At 39.5% G+C, this 23,896-nt stretch overlaps 4 protein-coding genes across 4 annotated transcripts; 1 reads left to right on the top strand and 3 right to left on the bottom strand.

The window, feature by feature from the left end:
• Positions 1-2,406: 2,406 nt before the first annotated feature.
• On the bottom strand, positions 2,407-5,621 carry LOC141813530 (protein FAR1-RELATED SEQUENCE 5-like). The gene is made up of 5 exons (XM_074701496.1): positions 5,536-5,621; positions 2,868-5,093; positions 2,711-2,774; positions 2,573-2,623; positions 2,407-2,493 (listed from the first exon to the last, which is right to left on the bottom strand). Exons 2-5 carry the CDS (start codon positions 5,030-5,032, stop codon positions 2,407-2,409), a joined length of 2,367 nt encoding a protein of 788 aa, XP_074557597.1. The 5' UTR covers positions 5,033-5,093; positions 5,536-5,621.
• A 1,477-nt stretch (positions 5,622-7,098) lies between these two features.
• LOC141813528 (putative membrane protein At1g16860) lies at positions 7,099-8,560 on the bottom strand. The gene is made up of 4 exons (XM_074701495.1): positions 7,922-8,560; positions 7,698-7,826; positions 7,411-7,589; positions 7,099-7,297 (listed from the first exon to the last, which is right to left on the bottom strand). The coding sequence occupies exons 1-4, from the start codon at positions 8,558-8,560 to the stop codon at positions 7,099-7,101; spliced, it is 1,146 nt and encodes a 381-aa protein (XP_074557596.1).
• Positions 8,561-12,102: 3,542 nt separating this feature from the next.
• LOC141813418 (GDSL esterase/lipase At4g26790-like) lies at positions 12,103-13,468 on the bottom strand. Its single transcript, XM_074701382.1, has 3 exons — positions 13,107-13,468; positions 12,474-12,966; positions 12,103-12,363 (listed from the first exon to the last, which is right to left on the bottom strand). Exons 1-3 carry the CDS (start codon positions 13,464-13,466, stop codon positions 12,170-12,172), a joined length of 1,047 nt encoding a protein of 348 aa, XP_074557483.1. The 5' UTR covers positions 13,467-13,468; the 3' UTR covers positions 12,103-12,169.
• A 6,071-nt stretch (positions 13,469-19,539) lies between these two features.
• LOC141813419 (reticulon-like protein B11) lies at positions 19,540-23,309 on the top strand. The gene is made up of 6 exons (XM_074701384.1): positions 19,540-19,648; positions 19,723-19,903; positions 19,974-20,115; positions 20,205-20,274; positions 20,360-20,560; positions 23,117-23,309. The coding sequence occupies exons 1-5, from the start codon at positions 19,540-19,542 to the stop codon at positions 20,515-20,517; spliced, it is 660 nt and encodes a 219-aa protein (XP_074557485.1). The 3' UTR covers positions 20,518-20,560; positions 23,117-23,309.
• Positions 23,310-23,896: the final 587 nt, after the last annotated feature.

Genomic DNA, 23,896 nt, shown 5'->3' with positions numbered 1-23,896 from the left:
TCGCGATCCGAAGCCACGCGCCCCTGCTACTCGCGAGCCGAAGGTCCCTAACCCTATTTTTTCTTATGTTCGTGCATATCGTTATCCACAAAACACGCCGTCGACATACTTCGTTTTGAAGATTTATCACGCGTTGTGGAAGCGTGTGCAGTTTGGTTAGGCTAAAGAACATCTGGTTAGGATAAGTGTTGCTTCTTTTAAGATTTAGATTTAGATTTGGATTAATCTGGTTTAGGTTATGATTGTTCTGTCTTCCATTTCTTCATTTATTAGAGTTCTATTATTTAGGTGGATATGTTGCTTCGGTAAATTTAGAAAGAAGCTATTTTTTTTTGGTTTGATAAAGGAATATTATTTTATAATCTGCATTTGTTTGTATTATCAGCTATTTTGAATGAGAAAATTTGGATAGATCATATGGATGGATTTCTTAGCAATTCACAAGATTAACAGCTATCGGTCTACTTGTTAGGTTGGAGTTGTAAATCCAAATTTATACTCGTAGCAAGAATGGTAAGTCATTTCTTTTTAATTTTGACTTAATATCTTGGTTATATAATAATTTGAATGTTTTTTTTAGGGAAAAACATATGTTGTTTTTGTTGGACATCAACCAGGTATATATGACACTTGGATAGAAACTTCTAGTCAAGTTAATGGCTTTAAGGGCGCTATACATCAGTCTTTCAAGAGCAGAGAGGAGGCAGAAAAAGCTTTTCAACGTCACATGAATAAAAATTCTACCCCCACTTCAGCTTCAGCTTCAGCTTCAGCTTCAGCTTCAGCTTCAGTATCAAGTTCAAAGTTAGAAAGAAAACTGTTGCGGTCACAACAAATATCTAAGTTGAAAGAAGCTTTGGAAGAAATACAACAACAATTAGATGCTCTTCAAATTAGTGATGAATATTAAATATATTGTATCAAGTTGTTGTAAACTGTTTCTGAAATTATGTTTGCACTGTTGTAGTATTCTGTTGAATCCAATCTGATTAGCATTTTAAAAAAAGTTTAAACTACGTTATATCCTTTGTAGATGTAAAAGTATTCTGTAGTATTCTGTTGAATCCATTTGTAATTGCTAAATCTATTAAAAACTGTGTATCTGAACTTTGTAATTGCTTAATGTCACTTTATGTACTGCATTTGCATTTATGATAAAAGGATAGTTGAAAATGGTTAATATGTAAGTAGAGATGGTGATATGGAACCTAACAGTATAACCTTGGGCTTTGATTCTTTTCGTGAAATAGTTTGATGCTGTGAATATTGAACTCTATGTTTACTCTTCTTTTCATGCACCTTTGGTAGACCAGCTAGTGCCTTCTTGCTTTCATTGTCCCTAGAATGAGCATTCTCAAGTATGCCTTTCCAGATATAATTTTCGTTTCAGTAATGGAGCTTTTGTTATCAGTCAGTAAGCACTCAGATTGTGTTCTTGATAATGAGCATATCGTGTGTTGTTTAGCAGTGGACTCACACGTACTCTCACGCCTGTTCAATGCCCTCTAATTTAAAGGCCCAGATGTAGCGTGTGCGGAGCAAGCTGGAACTGACTGACTACATCTATCAAAAATACACTAGACGACAGGACTTAGTGAGCTTACCGATGCCTACATGAGTAATTGCAATTCAAATAAACAGGTTTTCATATAGTTTAGACGATACAATTCAAATATTTACAATTTTTTGAAACATGACACTACATGAGTAATTGCATTATAGAATTTCTTGTCATACTGCATGTTCAAGAAACTAATAAAATGATATTACACTGCATGATGTAACAACAAATACCAATTCAAATGCAGTACATAAAGAGGATCCACATTAAGCAATTACCAATTCCCAGTACAAGGTTCAGATACAAGCTAACTGTCATCATACATTCTCATACATTCAAAGATTAACTGTCATCATTCAGTAGAGGCCCAATGCAGTCTTCTAGAGATTTGTTTCAGCATACCCTTGAAGCGAAAACCCTTTCACAAAAATGCCACAAATTTCTTAAGTTGATAGCCACAGAAATGCAGTCTTGTAGAGCTTTATATCCATCACACTAAAATAATTTTTTTTTAAAAAATAGAGAACAATCTTTGAATCTTAGTACAAATAGAAACTGAAATTTGCATTAACAAAATATCGAGATTAGAACTAGGAAACATGTAAGTGCAAATCCCTTGCATTTGACATATAGATATCCATCATTATGACCCTCAATAGTCATAGCTTTATGGGAATAAGACAAGCATTGTTAATTCATCCACATGTAATTGTAAGAAGAGGAAAATTTAAGCTGAAATTAATTCCGACTCTTATATACTAGTTATGTTCATGAAACTGCCAGTGCAAATAGGATATCACTTCCCTAGAGCATAAACAAGCAGAAAGAAAATAAGCTGTAATACCTTAGCAAGCTGCAAGAGGGAGAAAATAAGCAGGATATAGTTGTGTGCTTAACTCAAAAATGCTGTTAGACCATCTTTGAACACCAATCTGAGACAGACAATAGTCAACTCATTAAAGAAGAATATGATGGAAAAAACAGTATCTATTGATACAGGAATGCAGGTACCATGATCATCTTCGTTTGTGTCGACTCATTAATTCTGAGGCATGTTAGAACCTGAAACAATAAAGGCAATTATTAACTTCAATTTCTCAATCAATTAACGACTTTAATTTACTAAATTGGGACTTTTATAATACCAACTCTAGACGCCAAATCTTCTTCGTTTGTGTCGTCGTCGCTGTTATCATGATCATCTATAGTTGATCTGGTAATAACAACATTATATTTACAAAATTTGAAATAAATTTATTATGCAAATAAAATTTCTGCTACAAATATAGAAATAATCAGCACATACCTTTGCTGCAAAATCGGACAATTACGCTTATCATGAGACACACCCCGATGGCCACATCCACGACATAACCTGGATTTTGAGATTGTCTTCTCCTTTGACGATTTCAATCTTTTTCCACATCCTTTTGTTCTTACTAAAGAAGGATCAATAACACCAAGGGTGCCATCCATGGAATTCTTCCTTTGACTACCAATGCTGCATGTTTTACTAATGTTCATGTCTCGAATTTTGTTGTGGATACAATTTAGTTGTTCCTCCAAAAAGGATGTTCCCTCATCAGTCAAAGATGCATCATCAATTACTAATGAAGCTTTATAGGATAACCTTGAAAGCCTTGACATCAAAAACTTATTTGGATCATTGATGGAAAGTTGGTCTTCCCCCAAAACATAATTTCCTCCAACCTTTGCATCTCGTGTCCATCGTTTGAGTATATACTGCTCAGGTAAATGAAAGACTTGGGTGATGCGGAAAAAAGCTAACATATGTCTGCATGGAATGCCCTCAAACTCAAATTTTCTACAGCTACAAGATATGTAGTCTTTCTGTTTGTCATGCGTGAGTAATCTTGATTTGGATGAAGAAGAACTTTGAAATTTCATCACATTATAAATCACTAAATCATCTTGTACAGACGCTTGTTGCACATAATAACTGTGACTATCACTAATTTCACTTTGAAACTCCAACCATTTCTTTTTCGTGTACACCTTAACCATTTGAATTTCCATTGGCCAATTTGTCTTAGTTCGGGGATGCTCATTAATATCAACATGGTCAGCAGCTAACTCATTGTGTCTTAGGTGTCTCAATGCCCTATTGAAACGAATGATAAAATCAATCAATGAGTTCTTATTTGAGATGACTTTCTTAAAAAAAGCATGTGAGCTTTCAGATCTTTGACTGCTTGACATTCCAGCACAGAAAACATGGCTAAAATATGCTGGCACCCACTTTTGTCGCAATTCATACATCAATGACAACCAATCATTGTTCTCCAAGTTAGCAGATTTTATAACGTCTTCCCATGACTTCTCAAATTCATCAGGAGTTGTAGAATTTGCAATGACATTCTTTATGCTTTGATAGTGATCACGAAAAGTCAAAGGATTTAATTTCTCTGGAAATTTATTCAATATGTGCCACAAGCAATATCGATGCACCGTATTAGGGAAAACTTGTGCAATAGCTTTTGTCATAGCAAGATCTTGATCAGTAATGATCACATTTGGTGCTCCTCTAGGCATGGCATCTATGAACTTATTAAACAACCAAACAAAGGAATCAGTTTTTTCATCACTTAGAAAACCACAACCAAAAACAATTGTCTGATGATGATGATTAACTCCAACAAATGGTGCAAAAATCAACCCATATTTGTTGGTGTTATATGTCGTATCAAATACAACAACATCACCAAATACAATGTTAGCCCTCCTCGATACATGATCAGCCCAAAAACACCTACTAAATCTGTTTTCTGAATCAGTCTCATAATCAAAGAAAAAAGCTGAATTTTTTTCCTTCTCAGATGCAAAAAACTCTATCAATGTTTCAGCATCAATACCCTTTAGTTCATCTCTTAGTTGTTGGTCATAGTTTCTAAGATCTTTTTCTGTACAACCAACCCGCTCGGGTCCCCCGTATTCTATCTCAAATATTCGCATTTGTTGAGAAGTAGGCAAATTAGCCTCAGAAAATTGTTTGGTCAATGCTTTCTTTGCTGTTGAAATATGACGATGTGAGCGAAGCAAATGCACTTTTGAAGGAGTCGAGAGGGTATGATTATGACTATCCATGATGTTACTGATAACCCAATTAGGTCCTGTTTGTTCTTTTACAAGTGAGATGTGTGACTTACAACCAGTTCTAATATCACTGCGGGCTCGTTCTGTAATTGGGTGATCACATTTTACATCTCTAGTTGCCCTCATTTTATCTGTTTGACCTTCTTTAAAACAAACAAATTTTTTATAGACAACTTCATTTGTAATCTTATTTTTTTTGCTAGTGCTCATCCTTGCACTAAAACCAGCTTCTCGTGCATATTGGTTATAAAACAAAAATGCTTCCTCTAGAGATGAGAATTCCATACCAACTTTGGGCTTCCGATCATCAACAACTTGGGGAATATATATCTGATCATCACCGTCATTTCCCTCCATTGCCGAGGATTATCAAATTTAGAATAAGTGAAGCTACTAAATATTGTGTCAGCAACAATTCCTGTATAGGTCATTGTAATCAGGTCATTATATGCTAAAGGTGAGTACTCCAACACAACTACAGAAGTAACCTAGCTCTTAATTATAATAGACAATTCTGACAATTATAGTTGGCTTTATCTCATAGTATAAATTATTGTTTGCACCAGTTAAACTAGCAAGTCAGACAAAAATAAGTGTACAACATAAAAATAAATTTTTGCGTGCAATCAAGACAGGATAAACACTAATTTTTTTCAGGTTTCTATCTCCTTTGCTTTCTTCCCAAGTAAAGCAGCCTTGATGTTAAAATTTCATTCCACAATTTTGTTTCTTCCCTACTAAACAACGAATTAAATTGAGCAAGCAATCCCTAAATTTGAATGCTCTAGCAACAAAAGGCTAAAGCTAAAGTACTCTAGAAAATCTAGAAGAGGCAAACTGAGATAATGATAACAACTAACCCAGATTGATCTGCAATCACTATGCGGGTAGAAGAGGGTCGAGGAAGAAGAGGGCTTCGGATGCACTGTGAGCTTCGTCGGGAGCTTCGGCAGAGAGAGGGCCGGATGCACTGTGAGAGGGCTTCTCGAGCAGCGTTGGTCTCTTCGAACAGTGACGGCGAGCTTCGTCGAGGAAGAAGAGGTCGGAAGCTTCGGCTTTGTCGAGGAAGAAGAGGGTCGGGAGCAGCTTCGGCGAGCAGCGCGAGGAGAGGCGGGAGCAGCTTCGGCGAGCAGCGGCGGAGGAGAGGCGCGCGGAGAGAAACCCTAGCGCCGCTGCGAAGAGGAGAGTTTGGGGGGAGGCAGAGGCGAGCAGCGGGAGGAGAGGCGGGAGCAACGGCGGAGGAGAGGCGCGCGGAGAGAAAAGAGCAGTTTTGGGTGGGGATCGAGCAGCGTCGGCGCGCGGAGAGTAAACCCTAGCGTAGCGGCGCTGCGAAGAGGCGAGTTTTGGATGCGGATCGAGCGAGCAGCGGAGCGGAGGAGCTTTACTCGTGTGTGCGGACGACGCGGCGAAGGAATTTCCACGTGGAAAAGCCACGTCAGGCGGTGCTCACGGTTGCGCAGGAAGTGGTGCTCAGGATAGACGCGCTATATATATATATATATATATATATATATATATATATATAGTATATATATATATATAAACTAGTAATTAAGGCTCCTCCACCTATCCGAGTCACACTAAGTACTTTAAAGATAAGATGCTCAGGACGCCGAACACTTTGGATGTTGTAGGTGGTGTTCAATACCATATATCTTGAGTTTACTAACATGGGCTGAACTAGAAACAGAGTCGTACCTGTGTTGATGGGGCCTAAAGCGAAATATATATTTTGGGTTGTGGATTTGTGTGTGTAAATATACATATTTTTTGATTTTTTTAAACTCGCGTGAGTTTTGGATCATCTCTTTCATCATAGACTACCAACGATACAAGTATAATTATAATTTTTTTGGACCCCTTCCTAGGTCGGGCCCTGAGGCGGTTGCCTACCTGGGCTCATAGAAGGTCTGGCCCTGACTAGAAAAGGAGTGGCATCATCTGTAGGTATATATTAGTTATGTTGTTCTTCTAAATAATTATATTCCTCTTCCATCCCAAATAGACCACGTCAATATCTTTAGCCAACAATCTAACGAGCACAAGATATTGATGGAATCAAAAGACAAGATAAAAAAGAAAAAAAATATGTCAAGCTACCGATTAATTACATTGTTCCCAAATTTAGTTAATATGCCATGCACGAAGATATATCTATAAAGCTGTTGCATCATTTCTTCTTCTTATTCCCTCTTCTGCTCCGCATTGAACAACATATTAATTAGCTTCGTGATCTTGTCTAGCAGACTATGATCATATATATATACACACACACACACACACACTATCATTCATTTATGAACAATAAACTGTACAGCCACGCTCGATTTAGTTTGTCTTTGATTACTAGTTACTAGTTAATCAGAGCATTAATATATAATGTAATACGTACGTTTCAGATGGAAGAAGATCGTATGATGAGTTCAGACTCGATATATCACCTCGTCTGAACTTTCTTTTCCAATTAGGATAAGGCCTCTCACCAAGAAGGGGAACAAGCACCTCCACCACTTGAATCCCGTAGAAAGAAGATCCGAATCCGAAGGCGGATCCACAATCAACAAGTCCTTGTTCGTCCTCAGGACACCAATCACACTTGCACTATCACCTTCTCTGATGCAACTATATATCAAAATTATAAACCACAAACACATTCATCATTAAGGATGCCAAACCCTATAACTCGATCGCTAGCTATCTATAGTGCGTATACTGAAACTTTGTGGCCGCCTTACCATTCCTCGACTCGCAACTGGTTTTGCTCCTTCCGCCATGACTGCGTTTTCTCCTCCCTGTTGGTCTCCGAGACGGTTGCTGATTCAACAAAAGGAGTAACTTTGGCTCCATTTCCTGCTCGCACCAGAAACCTCATCCCTGTACTTGAGTCTGATATGTAGAAATCTGCTACGAGTTTCTGCCAGGAATGTTGATAATATATATTACTCAATCGTATTAATTAGTTCTTTTGTACTTGTTATTTTATATGAGATTATATATACACATCTGTGTATATTTTAATAACCTCTGAGCTTGTCAGTCTCCATCTTCTTAGTCTTCTTCTCCTCGCGTACAATTGAGTGGATGCATAAACGCACCTACAAATGCCCTCGGAGCCGGATGTTTCAAGAGGAATACTTCCACACGTCACGTGCTGCATGCATAATAACAATTACAAGGCTAAGAAAATCTTCACGTAAGGACAGCTGAAAAATTAAATTAAGCAGCTAGCGCATGCAGTGAACTTGCCCCGGTAATCTTGACCAGTTGACCGATTGGGAGATCGGTCGGGCACTCGAAGGGGTAGTCGGGGAGACTCCTTATGAACCTCTCCACTTCCTTCGCCCTCATCGCACGGTTCCAGATCGCCACCGCCGCCACCACGGCTGTTGCCGCCGCAACCGCCGCCAGAAGCTCCGGCCGCCCGACCACCCCCAACATAAGCCCGCCGAACCCAAGCCCCACCGCGAGCACCGCGGTCACCAGCCACCTCCACGCCCTCGGCACCCCGTATTCGAACGTATCCCCCTCCACCACCGTCACCGCCTCCCCCTGCCTCGCCCTCCGCCGGGAAGAGTCGCCGGAGACGATGAGGCCGGTGGTCGGGATGGGGGACGGAGGGCGCGGGGTGATCTTTAACCCGGAAGAGTGGGCCGACCTTGATCCCGCAGCGGAGACGGAATCCAGCTGAGGGGATGCCGAACATCTTGGCGAACTCGCCGGAGTTCTTGGCGTCGCCGGAAGTGTAGGGACTCGCGCACGAAGAACTCGGTTCCCGACCCCTCGAAGGCTGCGGCGGCGGGCCGGAGACGAGCATGCCGTTGCCCAACTGGTGATGCGCCATCGTTCGCCCCGTAAACACCGTTGCCGCCCCGTCGACAGGGTCATTTAATTCAAATAAAGAAACGATGGTCGACGGATAACTGCCGTCCACTTGGCGATCGGAAGCGAGGAGGGAGCGCGTTGCGTGCGGGAGTACGAGAGGGTGAACGTAATGGAGAGAGCGGATCAGGGCCGTCAAGAGAGTAATGGACGGGTGTTGATGGGCTTGGTGGCTTGACCTCGCAGGGTCGACGGCGACGCGAGTACGTTAGCACGTGGTCGGCTGTTGGCGACGGAGCACGCGTTCATGGCGTGCTGTGGGCACAGAAGCGAACTCCAATGGACGGTGATCACGCGTTCGTGGCGTGCTGTGGGCCCAGAAGCGAACTCGGATGGACGGTGATCATTGGGAGATGGCCCTGAACGGACGGTCGAGATAAGAGAGATGTTGAACGGCGTCTCAATGCAGATAAGGAATATAAATTTCAATGTCTATGTTGTGTGGTTTATGCCCTCTTAAACTTAATTAAGAAGTATTGACTCTTTTAATAAACGTTAGAGAATATAAATGAGATGCTCTACCAATTGAATTAAAGGACTTCTTATAAATATTTAACATATAAACAATATTTTTGGGCAAAAGTAAAAGGTCTTTTTTTTTTTCTAAATTGCATCCACTTTTCATTTTAACGAAAAGTGCACCTCTTCCCACTATTCCATCATATATTTATCCAACTGCCATCTAATACTTACTGTTTATTTTTATTATCTTTCGCTTAAATTTTCATCTAATTTTGAGTCGATCGGATGTATTGTAGCAGTTATAATGTTATAGTTACTATACATGTTATAGTAGTTATAATTTCCGTAACTATTATAATACATATTTAATCTATTTATCTTTGATAGGAATTCACGTTGTAATAGTTATAAAATTATAGTTATTACAATGTAGATTTGATCTACTCATCTAATATCATATTGTAGCAACTATAAAATTATAGTTGTTATCATTTTGTAATTGTTACAATGCGTTTAACTAATTCAGAAATTAAATGAGAGATTGAGACAGAACATAATAATATTGAACGGATAATTAAATAAATATATACGATTGAATAGTGGGAAGGGGCGCTTTTTAATTAAAATGGAAAGTTGAACGTACCTTTTATGATTTAGAAAAAATCGTACTTGATTTTCACCCTCTATATATATTTTTGTATTTTTGATAATGCATCTACCTGTAAATAATACATCTTGATGGTTACTACAATGGACTTAACCACATGATTAAATATTTTATATTTTAAAATTCTCAAAATCAATTCATCTCTTCAAGTATCCATACAACAAGTGTTAATTTGCACCCAACTACAGTGCAACGGTACGGAGCTTTCATAGTTAATTAAATATTCATGAACTAATTCTTAATTATAGCGCACTGTAGATTAATTTAATTATTTTAGTAAGAAGATAATTTTAGGACACTAGCTATAGCTAGAGTAACGCATCGTTCGTACCTTTAAATTTACTCTGATAGTTAGTAGATAGAAAATTTTTATAGAGTCAAAATTAATCAGTTCAAAAAATTAGATTTTTTTTCTTTCTATATCTTATATTAGTAATATTTATATTCGACCACACTTAACCATATCTAGCATCTATTATATCCCAAATTTATCCTATCATCAAGGTCTTAATTTTTATTTCTTCTTATGGTCGTCAGGCATAGGAGCACAAAAGAATTTAGTTGGGGTTGGCAACCACAAATTATAGCTAATCTCCTCTTGTGCATCAACAATTAGATTACGTCTCAAATTCATATATATATCGATAAACTTCCCTCGTGTTATTTGTGTATTGAATACAATAGTCAAAATTGTCAACTCCACTGAGTAACCACTATATCATTATTAATGATAAAATATTTAAAAAATAATTAATTAATTAAAATTTGAATCATAATAAAAATGAATATTTTAAAAGTCGACCGTATAAAATATGTTTTGAATTTACCCGTGAATTAAGAGAAAGATCCTTTAACTCTATAATTAATTAGGCAAAATCCAAACACTTGATTATATAAAAAAAAAGTATTTCAATTTTTTCCATCTATATATTTGATACTAACTACATTGACTACTACAAGAAATATCAAGTTTATTAATATCTTTCTCCGTCGTAATTAATTTCAGTTTCTCGATTTACTTCTTCACAGATAGATATGGGACCGACCGTGTGGGGTTGCTAAGATGATAGTTTCACCTTTTACAGAAGAAAAGATTTAGCTATGAAATTAACGATGAATTTAAATTTTCATCTCTAAAATAACTACGGATTTAAATTTTTGTTGCTATTTTAGGATTTTAACGACGAAAACTTATTTCGATCGCTATCTTTTGTGATTTTAGGATTTCATTTCCTAATTTTTTTTCCCAATCAATCTCTCGATCTCTCATCTTCGATCTCCAACATGCGCCTCTTCTTCTCTCCGATCTCCAACATGCATCCTGTCGGTATGCTTCGATACTCTCCTCTCCCCTTCCCTTTCCTCTCATTATCCCATTTGCCAACCCTGATTCTATCTCTAGCATAGCCTCGGCCGAGGCAAGCTCGATCGACCTCGAGCTTTCTCTCTCAACACAGAGCTCAAGTAGTGGTGACCCACTAGGACTTAGCCGGCTCACGATTCGACTTCCCAACTCTACACTTGACTTTTTAAATATACTTAAAACTGAGGCTTCTAGTGGCCTTGTTAGACAGAAAGCAATCGATGATGAATTAGAAGCATTAATTAAAGAAGAATCATAGATGGGATCTACTCCAATTAACTCTGCAAAAAACAGTTTTGGGTGCAAATTGATTTTCAAAATTAAAATAAAAGAAAATCGTATATATCATTAGTAGACGTAAAGTCGTCATATTAGTATAATTGAGGAAGTCTTGGGGCCATGGTGCCGCGGTAGGACATCCAGGTTGTCACCCAGACATCTGCGGTTTGATCCTCAGCTACGGCGTATTTGTAAGAATTTTTTTCTAAATGGAGATCGCAATCAAAGGATGCTGGGCATCTGGGTTAGCCGTCAAAGGATGTTGGGCATCTGTGTTAGCCGCTGCGTGCTTCCTGATTTACCCTGGTTCCCGGTGGGAAACTTCTGTGGGACCGGACCGGTCACCCGCAGGGATTGAGTCAATGCGACTAACTGCGATTATCATTTTTTTTTAGTATAATTGAGGAAGGCTTCAAGGAAGAGTATGAGAAATGCCTATAAATGAAGAAACATTTGCACAAATTGCTAGATTTAGTACGTTCTATATGAACATTTATATATCATCATTGTTTCTTTCAATAGATGGTTACTCTAACAAAGATGCCTTCTTAAATATACCTGAAACCACCTCTTGGAGACGAGCTGCTCACCTCTCACATCAAGTTTGTCGCCAAACTACTTGATTCTCGACAAAGTTTGAAAAATTCAGTATAACAATTTGATTCTCGACAAAGTTGATGTAATTAATAAGATAACATTTTTTTTTTTTTTCAACTCTACATACACTTTATATGTCATCCACAATATAATTAAATGACTAAAAACACAACCCCCTAATTAAACCCTAAATTGAATTGAAGTAATTATATAGAACCATGGATACATATATATATATATATATATATCAAATGAACTCAGCCAAACTGGTCCTGAGCGTTTGCTCCGCCATGATGCGGTTGATCTTCTCGGTGGGGTGGAATGCATCCCAAAAGATGTACTTGTTTGCATCAGGGCAAGTCAAAGGATTCCACTGGTTGCACAGGAACCCCATTTCAAACCGCCCAGTAGCGCAACATCCCTCATTCACGTTCTCGATCCCTACATCAACATGCATGCTCCCTCCCACACATTAATTCTTTCTTCCTTTTATAGAACAATTAGTAATATATTTAGATTGATGATGAGTGAGAGAGCTAAAACGTACGTACCGTAGGAGGAGGGACTCGCGATGATGCGGAGCAAGCCGTCGTAGACCGGTGCGTACCTCAGGCGGAGCCCAGGCAGCGTTGCGCACAGCCGCTGGATCAACGCCTGAAGCTTGACGTTGAATTCCCTCGCCACCTTGTTGTACTCCTCGTTGCAGCCGCCGCCGGCGAGCGCGTTGGTCGTCCGCTCGAGCGGCACGCAGCCGATGGCGCCGAGGCTGGTGAAGGAAATCTTGCGCGCCCCCAGGCGGTAGATCGCCCGCAAGAACTCCTCCGCCCGATCGATCAGGAAGTCCTCGTACTCTCCCACCGTGAACTGCCGGTACCGGCCGGTCACGAGAAGGAAGTAGTTCTCCAAGAAGTCGTTGGTGCCGATGCTGACGATGTACACCGCCTCGAGGACGATGTGCTTAGCCTGCGCCTGCCCGGCGTATCGCCGGAGCCGCCGCTTGTACTCCTTGAAGTATTCCACCTCCTTCCATAAGGGAATCACGGACTAATTTGCAACGGAAACAAGCAAATGCCTCAGAATTAGTGCTTAATTAATTGGTAAATTCGATAACGAATTGTTTTGCTGATTGCAAGCTTTAATGGGGTAAGACATCGATCGAAAAATGCATTACAGACGAGACTTACAAGCACGTCGGAGGTCGCATTGTCAAGGCCGGTACCGGCGGAGGCGAAGCAGACGCCCCTGGCGAAGTCCTTGATGGAGTATTCAGGGTCGAGGTAGGCCGGGACGAGGGGCGGCAGGCCGAGAGCCTCGGAGATGAAGTCGGGAGCGAGTCGGCCGTTGCAGAAGCGCCCGGTGGGGCGGCCTCCGGCGAAGTCGCGGCCGTAGGGCCTGAAATTGCTTTTCAAGACTGTGCTGATCTGGTTGTTGTTCCCGGTGTCGACGGTGGAGTCGCCGAAGACGATGACGGCTGGGATGCGGGCGGAGGCGACGGCCAGACAGGTGAGGCAGAGGAGGAGGAGGTGGAGGAAAGGAATCCCCATAGTCGCCGTTCAATTCCGGGCGGTGACAAAAGGAAGGATGGTACGGCGATGGAGAGATGGTGGCTTTAGATTTCTTCCGTTTGGGTTGGTGATCATTGAATAAATATGTAATCATTGAATAAATATGCGCTGTCAATTGGGGAAGTTGAGAAATTGATTGAGCGAGTTGGAGGAGCTGCGTTTGTAAAAGTAGACTATTTATGGCACTGTTCTTAATTCAAGGGTTTAGACAACTAGCTGCGAGGGAAGGCTCACGTTGCCCGACCCTCCATGGAACAAAATTGAATTATTGTTCATTGATTGATTGGCATCCTCTTGTGGCTTGCTCAAGCTGGAAGCAGCAGTTTTCCTTGAGACAACGCCATCGAGATTTTAGAGCCAAGGACAGTGATCAACTAGACAGTCATGTGATGTGATGTCTCAAATGCAACTAATCTTTCAGCTATTGAAGCTGGAATTCACTTCTCTTAATTTGGAGATGGGATATCAGAGGTTTTATTGTGATCACTCTCCCAGCGTTCTGGGATTCGTTCAGTGTCCCGGAACTGAAGAAAGGTCTTTTGTTAGACGGCATATTTACTGTTTCTATTTGAGATCATCTCCTAATAAGTCACCGGCTAATAATGATGAAGTCATGCAAGATCCGTAGACGGTGATGCTCTTTTCAAATTGCAAAAAGAAGGAGGGTGAAAACAGAGACCGGGAGTACCTTGGTTTAATCACTTCGACGCTCAAGTCAGGGCGTGAATCGGAGATGGAGAAGAAGAAGCAGATATGTTAGAAAAGGAGAGTGTTGATTATGTATCTGTGTACCTCTGGCTGTGAGGAGTAGGACTATTATATATATAGAGTCATTAGGGAAAATGTCCTATTGCCAGTAAGGAGAATGTTTGTACTGATAAGGTAGGTGAGCTACCATCAAATATTCTATCATTGCATGTGTCATTCTGGTGGCGGTCTAGGCAAAAGTGTGGATTCGAAGAGGCTGGGTTGACTGAGGGGCCAACCTCTAGTTGGGAGATCACGGATTCATTCAGGAGTAGAGCCGATGGACCATTGAGTGGAATGCCGAGTGGGTCGCGTGGCCGAAAGGCTAAGTGACCGGGAGATTGGGAAGCTAAGAGGTTGAGTGGCTGAGAGGTCGGGAAGCTGAGAGGCCGAGCGGGTTTGCAGAGTCAGTTGATAAGGGAGTCGAGTTCGAGATCGACCACTGAGCTAGAGGGGAGAGCTCCGGCAGTTGACCAGGGGGTCGAGTCGGAGATCAACCACTGAGCTAGAGGGGAGAGCTCGAGTTTTGAGAGTTCGCGGCATCGAGTCGAGCTAGCTATAAGGTTGGGCATCAAACTGGGCCAGTCAACCACGAGATCAAGCCTTGCTTCTATTATGTTGCTGCTCATTAGATTAGATTTTGACTTTCTTGACCTAGACATACTAACCCATAACAGAAGTGATCATACTTGGAGGCAATGGAGATCTTGACGGGCCTGAAGTTTAAATATGTTAGTAGAGAATGAAACCCTATTATACCGAGCCAGGCTAAGCACGAATAACATCACGTTTGAAGACCGATTAAGTAAGACACTGTTTATTTTAAGTTTTCCCCGATACTAATTTTACTCTTTCTTGCAAATCAAACCATGTTGAACAATTAGATGAGCAAGATCCTGAAATGGGATATGAGTGTGGAGGGCGTGTGGGCCTTAGAGGATGGAGTCGAAGGCTCATCAACATTGCCTCCACCCTGCCCTTCTTTAGCGGTTGAGTCTTTTATAACTGCGATTGAGTTAGAGATTCTTGTTGTCGTTGAGACACAAATTGAACTTGAGGTCCCTATTGTTGTCGAAACACATACCCTTGTCATTGAGGTGGAAGAGTCTCCCAAAGTGATCGAGCTTGAGGCTGAAGTCAGTGCCGAGGTCCGACCTCAGAAAAGGGATCGAATACCCGACAACCACCATCTCCCCTCCATCTCAACTGACTCTGAGTTTGAGTCGGAAAGCTAAGGTTGAGACAGCAGTTGCTCAAACGGTGAAAGAGAATAATGAAATCAAGATGAGAAGTGGCATAAGGGGCCAAGGCGCATTCAGACAAGGTTTTTGAGCTGAAATGTGACTTGGTTAGGGCCTAAGCCACCACGCTAGATTTGGAGGAGTCGGCGAAATAGACCCAAGAGGCACTGGCTCATGCTCAACAAGAGCTTCTTGTGCATGAAGTGAAGCTGACCACCTTGGAGGACCAATAGCTGTGCCTTCAGTATGACCTTTGTGTTGAGACTTCGACGAAGGAAGAGTTAGACTTGCTACTAGCCGAGGAGAAAGAGAAGGGAGTGAAGCTGACCTCTGAGCTAGCTAGAGACCACCAAGGTTGAATTGGTTGACTGTTAAACGAGTGAGGAAGGTCACTAGGAGGATAGGAAGAAGGCCTTTCTGGCCTTCGAAGAATTCTACAACTTGCCCAGGAAGAGAACAAGCTAAATGCTCAAGCATGGGTTCAAAGGCGTTGTTGTTCATCAGTTCCTTCATTCATGACTCATCCCTTGTGGGAGTGACAACATTCTTGGACCTGAAGAAGGCTGGGACGATCCACTTGACTCCTAGAAGGTCGATTGATCTTTCCTATCAAGCTTCCTTGACAACTTTTGTTTTTTGTTCTGGGGTTAACTTCATGTCTTCTTCCTTCGTGTTGTAACTGAAAATGTTCAAGTAAATAAATATATCTTCCTTGCTTTGTCTTGTGGTGCTTTGTCTTTATTTATTGATTGAATGTGTGCTTCATCTTGCTTTGCTACGTCTTCAAATAATGACTAAGACAGGTTGTGGCTACGGTAATGATGCTTAGTAGGGAGTCAAGGTAAATGAGCGAGGACTTGGACTAACAACTCCATAGCTTTCTTCTAGCAATGTCGTAATGCTTAGTAGGTATTTCATGCATGTCGTAAGGCTAACTCGCTAGCTCAGGACTAGGTGTTTCATATATGTTGTAAGACTGAGTCACTAGCTCACGGCTAGGTGTTCCATGTTTGTCGTAAGGCTGAGTCACGAGCTCAGATCTATGTGTTCTGTGTCTGTCACAAGGCTATATCACTAGCTTGGGACTAGGGTGCTCCATGACCTATCGTGAGGCATTTGCATAGGCAGGAAATATAGAAAGATTACTATATCTTTATTTAATAAAGTGAGTCTGTACATTAAAGAAGTAAGTTATTAATTAGAATTAGAAAAACCAGAACTAAGGTACTCGACCCAATCGTTCATGTGCGATATGGCCTGGGATGGATGGTGTTCCATGGTCAATTGAGTTCTTTTTCTTTAGACTCTTCTAGATAATAGGATTCATTACTTATTTGGTGAGTGACAAGATAAGGTCCTTCCCATTATGGTTTTATCTTCCTGACATCCCCCACAGGGTTAACTTTATTCGAGACAAAATTTTCTATCTGAAAAGAACGAGGAATGCCTCGTTTATTGTATGTCTGACACATGCGTTGATGGTAGGAGGTAAGTTGTGATGTTGTTCTCTCCCCGATCTTAGTGACAAGATTGAGCTCGAGAAGTCATTTATCTGAGTTATCTTCTCCATAAGTATAGATGCACACAAATTCGAGGTCGATCTTTACAAGAACCACTGCTTCCCCACCACAATGAGATGGAAATGTGTCATCTTTATGCTATCCTTCGGAGTAGTTCTGTAAGCCTATAGAATGCTTGACAACTCGTTAACCCAACTACCTTATATCTAGTCTAACTTTACCTTGAGGCTTCGGACAAATTCCCGATTGACTATCTCTATTTGACCATTGCTTTGAGGATAGACCACAAAGGTGAAGGCTTGAAGGATACTGAGTTCTTTGCACCACTCCTTAAGCTTATGGCCTTAGAATTGTTGATCATTGTCTGGCACCAGCTTGCGAGGGATGTCGAATCAACAAATGATGTTCTTTCAGAGAAACTTGAGGACAACTTCCTCGGTGATTCGTGCCAATGGCTCCGCCTCTACTCATTTGAAGAAATAGTCGACAACAACTAAATTTTTTTTTTCTGATTGGGTCATATGGGGAAGGGACCACAATATTCATTCCCCACTAGTGAAAGGAGCAAGAAACAGTCATAGTTTTCAGCAACTCAGTAGGAAGATAGGGTAGATGTTGATGCCTTCGGCAGTTCAAGTAGGTGTTGACCAGCTGAGCTGTGTCAACTTGAAGGGTGGACTAGAAGTATTTAACTAACAAGATCTTTCACACCAAGATCCATCCTCCAATGTGATTTTCATAAAGATCTTGATGAATCTCCCATATAACATATTCAGCTTCATCCAAGATGAGGCACTTAAGCAAAGGGTGAGAGAAAGCTCATTTATATAAGACATCTCCTAACAAAGTGAAGCATGTCACTCACCTTTTGAGTGTTCTGGCCTGATCTAAGTCCTGAGGTAGAGTCCCATACTTTAAGAAAACAGTGATGGAAACTCTCCAACTGATGAGGTTCAGCTGGGTTAGTTACCCAGTCGATGTTAGCGATCAGTTGGTTCTGAGTCATAGGTTCTTCGTGCTCTCATGCCACTAAGGCACTAGCCAATTTAGCCAGTTCATGTGTCTTTTGGTTTTCAAATTGAGACACTCTTTGGATAATAACCTCTTGGATGCCCACTTTCGGCTTCTCAAAGGCGTCGATATATTGTCAGAGCCAATCGTTGTGAATCTCGAAGATGCCTTCAAGTTGCTGAGTTGCTAATTGTGAATCTAAGTGGATGAAGACTCGAGCTTCTATCACATGTTTGGCTATTTGAAGGTTGACAAGCAAAGCCTCATACTTGACCTTATTGTTTCACTATAACAAATTTGACTTTCCGCAGCGTGTAATTAATCTATCCGCAGCGCACATCGCATGTTGCATAACCCTAAGCTGTTAAAACTTATAATACATCCGCAGCGTGCGGGGCACACGCTACAAAAAATTACATCTGTAGCATGCGGATGCGCGCTGCGAAAAATTACATCCGCAGCATGCGAGCACGCGCTACGGAAAATTACATCTGCAACGTGCGCCTGCGCGCTGCGGATAATTACATTCTTAAGGTACAATATACTTATATACACAAATATAATACAAATACAAATAATTATAAAATCAAAGCTCTAACATTTATAATCCAACACACAAATACCACATACAAATATCATATAAAATTATAATATCACATTCACAATTATAAAATCATAGCTCAAACAATTTAATACATATCAGAGATAACCATCAACATTTAGTTAGATAAAACAATCCAAACTAGTAACAAAAATTCATCTTTACTACAAAAAAGTATATGGTTAAATCATTAGCATCTATATGATCAGTCAAACAAAACTATAAATATTGATGTCCAAACAACTGTGCTTCCTATTGCATCCTCAAGAAAAAAATATCTCTTTGTTTGGTCGAATTAGCTCCACCTTCTCCACGAAAACTCTATCAATCCAAACTTTCCAATAAGATCCACCAAGAGGAACGTGATGTGCTTTTGCTTTTGGATCCGAGGATGCAATCCGACCTTCTGCAACAGCTCTATCAACAGACCAATGAAACAGTTTACATTTAGCATTAACACTAATTTTTCCAGCACTCACATTCTTTAATTTTGACTATATAACAATAAAAAGTAATTAATGATCAAACAAAGTTTTATAATAAAACATGCTATAAATAATAAACGAAAGTATAATATTGTGTTAAGATAGTTACCTGAGCTGCAACATTGCTACCACCATCAATATAATTTTACAAAGCTGAGCATGCTATAAACCCTAAACCTAATTATATTGATCTTATAATTTACTTTTGTTTGTATAATTTAGAGATAAACTGTGACAGATACTTAGGACGAAAGTAATATCTTTTGCTACAAAAGGTTAAACTACCCTGCTAAAGCATTTGTGCCATTTCTAACTCTACTCAAATGTTAACGTAAACACTCACTGGACTAGCACAGGAATGGAAAATATAAATAAAAATAACATTTTTTTTTGCCTTTATGTATATACCAAAAAGTTCAAAACCCCTCTTAGACCTGGTCCAACACGATGGCCACGATGCCAGATCTGGAACACGATGCTCCTCCGTCGGCCTCCTCCCCGTTCCCGCCCGCCCAGATCCGGCGATCCCTACACCTTGCCCTAGGCGGAGGCGCAGGTTTTCCATCCCCATCTCTTGTTCTCGCTCGATGATAACCTTTGCTAACTGGTCGATGTTTTTTCTTCACCCAGTGGCCGATGTGCTTCTTTGGAGGCGGAGGAAGGCGGCAGTTTTCGTGGTTTCTGTCGCTACGAGTGTGTGGTTCCTCTTCGAGTGGTCCGACTACAACTTCTTGCCATTCATGGTCAATGCCATCCTCCTCCTTGTTGTCATCCTCTTCTTTTGGGCCAAGTCTGCCTTGCTCCTCAACAGGTTTGTTGTGGATGGCTTACTAATCGATCTGTGTTAGTTTCTGATTTGTGCAAGTTCTTCGCACTCGTAGGCCTCTTCCGCCCCTTCCTAATCTCGAGGTTTCCGATGAGATGGTCAATAAGGGTGCCGAGAGAGTCCAGGTGTGGCTCAATCGGATCTTGGATATAGGACACGACATAGCCATCGGCAGAGATAGGAAGGTCTTACTCCAGGTGTTGATTGTTTGGTTCATGCTCTATTTATATGTTCCTTACTTGACTCTCCTGCGCTGATGCTGACATTCCCGCTTTTCATTTCAAAGGTCATAATGACCCTGTGGGTTGTCTCCTATATTGGATCTTTATTCAACTTCATTACACTTGTCTACATCGGTAAGGAAATAGAAACCTGATTCTATATGCCAAAACATGGGCATTTTCTTGCTATGATAAATTATCAGAGTTTCCTATTTTTCAGGAGTTCTTTTGGCTATCACGATTCCTGCTGTTTATGGAAAGTATCAAGATCATGTTGATCAAAAGCTTGAAGTGGTGCATAATGTGGTCTTAAAGCAGTATGGGAACATGTTAACTAGAGTACAAGAACAATCAACAAAACACAAGAAGACCCAGTAAAAATTTCATGCGTTCAAAGTCTTTACCATGGCTTTTCGCATAGGTAGTCGCATTTCCAGTTCTTATATATATTTAGTGCATTTTGCTTCCTTGTCAATCTTTATTCCTTTATGGAAAAAATCACTGAGGTGACATCCCTGTCTAAGCATGAAACTTGATCATACACAATCACATATACTTAAATGAATTTGATGGATGAATTTTGACTTTGTGTGTCATATTTGAATGAATAATATCTTAGTGACTTTGCAGATATCGGGAATATTAATTTAGTTCTTGCTTGCATAATCTTGCCAAAATCTATCTTCAATAATAAGTTATTTCTTTTTTACTATGTAAAGTTTCAAGTAATGTGGATGCATGTCTGTCTTTTCTATGCATATAAGTACAGTTAGTCTAGTGATTGAATATAGAACAGAAAATCAAGTATTTGTTGATTCTCTGTCAAATCGTGCAGCATAATGGGATGATTACTTACTGGTTCAATTACTGAGCCAAGCTGCTAGTTAGCATAATCAGGCCTCCATGATGTATGCCCTTGCTCAGATAAGAAATATTGTTTAAGGTACACATAAATTGGTATATGAACAACACTAAGTGAAAGAGAACATAAAACCTCAAATAAAATAGTGTGTCTAATTGTTTGCAATCAAACAATCCATTAATGAATAAGAACACCTTGGAATTGTACACTTCTTAATTCCAAGAAACTAGCATGGTTTTTCCATAACACTAATAAAAGTTGAGTTTAAAGATGTTTTTTTTTTTCCATTTCAAAAATGCCTCCTTGCATTGTTGCGGTAAGCAAATTTTGTCCACATGCACACCAATGATAACCATCCAGAGGAGTTTTGCTGTTTAAATATGGAATAATAAGCTTTTTTGCATTTCTAATCTCTATAGCCATCCAGAAATTTTTTGGAATGATGCTCCAAGGCATTACTATGGATTGCACAGTCACCATTCCTGTTGTTGGCAACTACCTTCTTCCCAAACTCCCTGCAACTACAATTGCTGGTTATAGTTGTCAAAGCCCACATCAATGATGACATTGACATTAGATCGTCAAAGAATCTAAATATCAGTTGCATAGATTTGGTAAAATCAGAATCATATACAAATAGTATCATATTTATTAATGTAAAATCAATAAATATAAAAAAAAATAATTGTAAGTACTATTAATAATATATACATAATATAGATTACTTAAACCTAGATACATATTTTGGTCATCCTTGAAGCAAAGACACTAGAATTGTATCTCAACGTTGTTGATGCCAAACAACCAAAGCCACTAAGCAAAGCACAAGTTTTTTACACACCAAAATTTATTTTCCTGAACACTAAAAGGGTTTTGCATGGACTTACTATAATATTGATCCAAACTAATAAAATATTTCATTTTATCGCTGAGGATATATTTTTGAGATGACATTTTTCTTTCTATTTTACAAAATAGATGACATATTCCATAAGTCAACTTGTTTGCTAAGCAAGTTAGTCCCAATTGATAGTGTCAATTGGAGATGCTAATATGTTATAGAAAATCTTGACCCCCAGTGGAGGAAGATGAGTAAGTTAACAATGAGATAGGAATCAGTGTTACACTAGATACCCTAACCACAACAAAGGAAAGCTTTTCTCTTTCAAGGAAACCATCACGAATGGAAAAGGAGAGTAATTATGAAGGATTCCACCTTCATAAGAGTTACAAGGAATTTACCTTAATCAAAGCACATGAAGAAATTTATCTTTAAAAGAAAACCTAAGAGTAAGACACTTCTATACTTCTATAGACTTAGATAGGCTTAAAGAGTAAGAGTAAGAAAATAGTAACTGATCTAATAAATGTTTTGCCCATGCAATGTAAGTACCTATGTCACTACCAAAATTCACATACCAAAATAAGTACTATAAAAATTTTCAAGTGATAAGACAAACGTGCTCGTTGTTGAATGATCGGAAAGTTGAAAAGTAAAATCAGTCCTGTGGAAATTTTTTGGTACTTGTTGAGAGTTTTACGTAGTAAGTATTTGAATATTTATGCTGATGTTAGGAGGAAAATTATAATAAGTCATGAAATTTATAAAATAGTTGGTGATGAAAATCTAATACATAAGGAGTACATCGTAGGAGATTATGTACTCATTCACATTCACCTTGAGTATGCTTTCAAAAACTGTTCAAGAAATTCTAAGAGCTTTGGGATTTGTATTCTTCTCCATGGAGCAACTGATTAGACTGAGAACATAGTAGATATATATAGATAATGCTAACCATATGAAAACACTTAAAAATACTTGGTGCATTGCAAGAGAATGCCAATAGATGATGTCTTGTTGACAAACGATGATCTTCGCTAGATTGCTCCTAAGATGCTTCCTGAGATTCGAGACAACCGTAGAAAATCTTCTCCCGAGACACCACCTGACCTCCAGAATGTTAAATGCAGTATCAATGTTTATAATGCTTAGCAAAATCATCCAATTGTAGAAATTCTATCAGTAACTGTTTATAATTCTATTCCAGCATGTTTATAACTGTTAATGATTTTCTTCCAGCATGTTCACTATGTTCATTTTGCATTGTTTCTCAGGTACCATTCTCAGAAATCAGTTGCAGATTACAATTTATTATGAATGGTCCGCACGCTTGGAGGCGATTGATTATCTATGGTCATAAGTCCTTGATCCTTTGGCATGTCTTAATTTTGATTGCAAACGGAAATGCCTCTAATTGATGTGTATTAAACTCTTGAATTAGATCCATGCGAAATGTTCTATGCTCTAGATTCATGTTGATGCCATTTGAGTTCTCTAGTCTCTATTGAAAGTCACTGTTCATTCTAATTACTTCTTTCGTAGACTGTCAGCTTGATTTTGAAATGCATAATCTATTAGGACCGATTCATGGCAACAAAGATAGCATTTATCATTGCTAAGTTTTGTGGCTAAAAAAATAGTTAGTATGCAGGAAATTTAATAGGGAGAATTTGATGGATGATCTGCCTGTAGCATATTTACCTAAACCATAAACTTGTATTGAACTTAAATGCCTTACCTCTTGTTAGTTCAGTTTTGGAATATGCATGAAGAGGTTGACGATGATGAATTGTACTGTTTTACAAATGAGATTTACATTTTGGCTAATAAATAGATTGCGGCTTGTAGTTATCTATCTAGACTATTAAAAGTCTTGAAAGCGTTTGAACTTTGAATAGCTAGAAATATACTCCGAATGTGTTTTAGTTTTCTTTCTTGATAAAATGTCGATTTTAAAGCCTACCATTCTACATTTTCAGATATTCAGGTTTTATCATTCGATTAATCCTGGAATAGATTGGTTTCTATTTCACTTGCTAAGTAAATTTAGAAAA

The sequence above is a fragment of the Curcuma longa genome, chromosome 20 (genome assembly GCF_044706935.1).
Source record: "Curcuma longa cultivar G26 ecotype Majalengka, Jawa Barat chromosome 20, ITB_CL_G26_1.1, whole genome shotgun sequence".
Taxonomy (NCBI): Eukaryota; Viridiplantae; Streptophyta; class Magnoliopsida; order Zingiberales; family Zingiberaceae; genus Curcuma; species Curcuma longa.
Note: the sequence above shows the minus strand (reverse complement) of the source record. Positions and strands in the feature narration are given on the sequence as shown.